Here is a 3713-nt window from a genome sequence, read left to right on the forward strand (position 1 = left end):
TTTTTTCTGGATTAGCTTCTATTCCCCTTCTGCTTACCATATACCCAAGGAATTTCCCTGAGGCAACTCCAAAAGCACACTTTCTGGGGTTGAGTTTCATCTTATGCTTCCTCAATACTTCAAAGGTTTCCCGCAGGTCTAGCAGGTGATCTTCAGCTTTCTAACTTTTCACCAGCATGTCATCCACGTAGACTTCCATGTTTCATCCGATTTGGTGTTTGAACATCATGTTGACTAGCCTTTGGTATGTTGCCCCTGCATTTTTTAGCCCAAATGGCATGACCCTGTAACAATACAAACCTCGATCATTGGTACATTGGAATCTGGTTATATCCAGAGTATGCATCGATGAAGCTCAGCAGTTTATGTCCCGCAGTTCCCTCCACCAGCATATCAATAAGTGGGAGAGGAAAGCTATCTTTTAGGCAGGCCTTGTTCAAGTCTGTAAAGTCTACGCATAATCTCCACTTCCCATTGGCTTTCTTTACGTGGACCACATTTGACAACCAGTCAGGATAATGTACCTCTTGAATAAAGTGAGCTCTCAAAAGTTTCTCCACCTCTTCCGATATAGCCTGGTTTCGTTCAGAGGTTAATGTCCTTCTTTTCTGTCTGATGGGTTTAAAGCTGGGATGAACATTCAAATAATGTTGTTTTATGGCCGGACTTATGACGGGCATATCCTCGTGAGTCCAAGCGAACACATCTTGGTTTTGCTTAAGAAATTGAATGAGTTCACCCTTTATGCCAGGTTGAAGCAAGGATCCTATACTCACTTTCTTCTTAGCCTCATCATCCAAGCTCACCTCCAGTAGACCTTCCATTGGTTTGGCTCGTTGAACTTTCTGCTTTTCTACCTCTTCCTAATCTCTTACCTCTAACCTTTCAATTATCATAGTTTCCTGGGACATCTTTTCTCTAAGAAAAGTGAGATAGCATTCACGAGTGGTGGCTTGGTCACCCCTCAACTCACCCACCCCATGCTCTGTTGGGAAACGCATGAGGAAGTGGTAAGTCGAAGTAATGGCTCTAATAGAGTTTAGGGTTGCCCTCCCAAGAATAACATTATACGCTAAAGGGCAATCCACCTCTATAAAATCAACCATAAAAGTGACTTGCTTTGGGCTGGTTCTTGTAGTCACTGGAAGGGTAACTGCTCCCAATGGATACACCTTATCTCCTGAAAACCCCACGAGAGGAGAATTCATGTGTCGTAACCTTTCCCGGCCTATCATCATTTGGTCGAATACATGGGAAAATATTATATCAGCTGAACTCCCATTGTCAATAAGTATACGCCTTATGGTGTAGTTAGCTATGACCATAGAGACAACCAGAGGATCATCATGGGGTTGCTGGATCCCTTTAGCATTAGCCTCAGAAAACATAATGGTAGTATCAATATACCTTAGTGTTTTTGATGGAGAGTTGAACATTCCCACCTCATTCACCTCTGCTCTTGCTCTTTTTGTGTATGTTTTTCGGGCCGTGGCTGTTTCACCTCCTCCTGTATACCCTCCAGATATGACTCTGATCTCACCTACTGGTTGTTGTTCTGGTGGATGATTGTCCCACCTCCCTTGCGCAGGATTAGTACCTCGTCTATCATCTCCCGCCATGAACCTTCGCAGGTGACCCCTTCGAATCAAATTCTCAATCTGATCTTTTAAGTCGATACAATCCTCCGTGATATGCCCATGATCTCTATGAAACCTGTAATATTTGTCTCGAGGCCTTCTTAAGGGATCAGATTTCAGCTTCGATGGCCACTTCAAGGAAGGATCATCCTGAATCTGCATTCAAACCTGATCTATAGACATAGTGAGCGGGGTGTAGTTGGAGTACTTATCTGAGCTCCTGTAATGAGATGTCCTTTCACTTTGATTGATTGAAGACTTTTTGAATTTGGTCTCCTTTTCATCCTTGGTACCAGGTTGTGGTCTCTTTTTATCCGCCTTTTTATCTTCTCCTTCTTTCCCCTTTCGCGCACTCATCGCATCCTCCGCATTTATGTGTTTCCTGGCTCTGACCAGTAATTCTGCCATACTGGTTGGAGGTTCCTTTGACAAGGAAAAAAGGAATCTAGATGTATGCAGTCCTCCCATGAATGCGGTAAATGCTACCTTGTCATCAGCTTCATCCACCTGCAGCATTTCATTGTTGAACCGATTGATATACTCCCGTAATGGTTTTCCCTTCTATTGTTTCATAGTGAGCAGGTGAGTGGCCGGCCTCCTGTGCCTTTGACCTGCAGTGAAATGACTTACAAATCCCTTGCTCAACTCTGCAAAGGTCTCGATCGAGCCTGGTTTTAATTTATTAAACCAGACCCGTGCCGACCCTTTGAGAGTAGTAGGAAAGGCCCGACACATTATCTAGTCTGGTACAGCTTGGAGATGCATAAGTGCCTGGAAAGTCTCCAGGTGATCAAGAGGATCACGAGTCCCATCAAAGCTTTCAAATGTTGGCATCTTGAACTTGCTAGGCAATGGACATCTCATGATAGTTGGGCTAAATGGCAAATTTGTTTTTTGAACAAGGTCGTCTATGGTGGTAGCGGAGCCTTTTCCCTTCATAGCTTGCATCACATCTTCCATCTTGGCATTGAGGTTCTGGATCTGTTGGTCGATGTGGGTAACCTCCTCAGTCCGTTCATTAACGTAGGTCGAAGTCAATGGCCTAGAGCTACGTGGGGGAAATGGGTGACCCGCCACCCTATGCAGATCAGCAATTTGGCTATGCTCTGCAAGAACTTCCTCATGGGAAGGCTCGTTGCCTTGTACCTCATGATTTCCCTCCTCAGCATTTAGGTTGGGCTGATCTTGAGGTGGGATTTCGTTATGGTGATGACCTTGCCCTTGAGGTGGGTCTGGGGGAACAAAACGTTGTAAGATCATCGCATTTTGCCGGATCAGCTCATTCATTCCCTGATTCAGGGTTTGAACTTGCTGTTCCAACGTTGCGACGCGCTCTAGGTCATTTGGGATGTGAGGGGGTTCCCCTTGCACTTCCTCCTCACCTGAGGCCTGCAACGATGTTCCCTCACCGCGTTTAAATCTGGATCGTAAGACCATAATTCTTTTTAAAGAGAACTATTCCAAGTTCCCACAGACGGCGCCAACTGATGATGAATGGTCTGTAATGATTCGGATCGACAACGTTTTATCTTAACACTGGTGGGGTGCCTGCCAAACAACCTCCGATGGCAAAGTCAGTTTCCTGAAGAAAATAGAGTAAGCAATTAATGAAGTGGAGTTCAATATTGCCCGTACCTCACTGATTGGTGGGTCGCCTCCTTTTTATAATTTGCCAACATGGAGTTTGTTACAATTTCTGAGGAGACCCTTTGTCGAGAATCACAATTTCACCTTATCATATCAAAACTACTTTTTGAAATTGTAACGTGAACAATATTAATCACCTTATCTTATCTTATCTTATCCTATCCATAATCAACCTATTCAGCTTCTATATCAAATTTCCTCATCATTAATTGTGGATGTTTAATTGATCATAGTCTTGAGTAAATTAATCAATCAGTTAATTGATCATAATCTTGAGCAAATTAATCAATCACGAAAATTGGACAAATTGACCTAATAATTTCATTTAGGACATTTAGGGACTTAATCACAACTAAATCAACTAACAACTTTCATACCGTGTAACTCACATACATGACCCCACTGAAAATTTGTTTGCTAGGTCGGTGC

The 3713-nt window shown here is 43.4% G+C and overlaps 1 protein-coding gene across 1 annotated transcript; it reads right to left on the minus strand.

Moving 5' to 3' along the window:
• Positions 1-863: 863 nt before the first annotated feature.
• LOC132273054 (uncharacterized) lies at positions 864-1799 on the minus strand. Its single transcript, XM_059774090.1, has one exon. It carries the CDS (start codon positions 1797-1799, stop codon positions 864-866), a length of 936 nt encoding a protein of 311 aa, XP_059630073.1.
• Between the last annotated feature and the right edge of the window lie 1914 nt (positions 1800-3713).

This window comes from Cornus florida, unplaced genomic scaffold, assembly GCF_030987335.1.
Source record: "Cornus florida cultivar Cherokee Brave unplaced genomic scaffold, ASM3098733v1 CherokeeBrave_3.0.0_Hap2_Chr01, whole genome shotgun sequence".
NCBI classification, from domain to species: Eukaryota; Viridiplantae; Streptophyta; class Magnoliopsida; order Cornales; family Cornaceae; genus Cornus; species Cornus florida.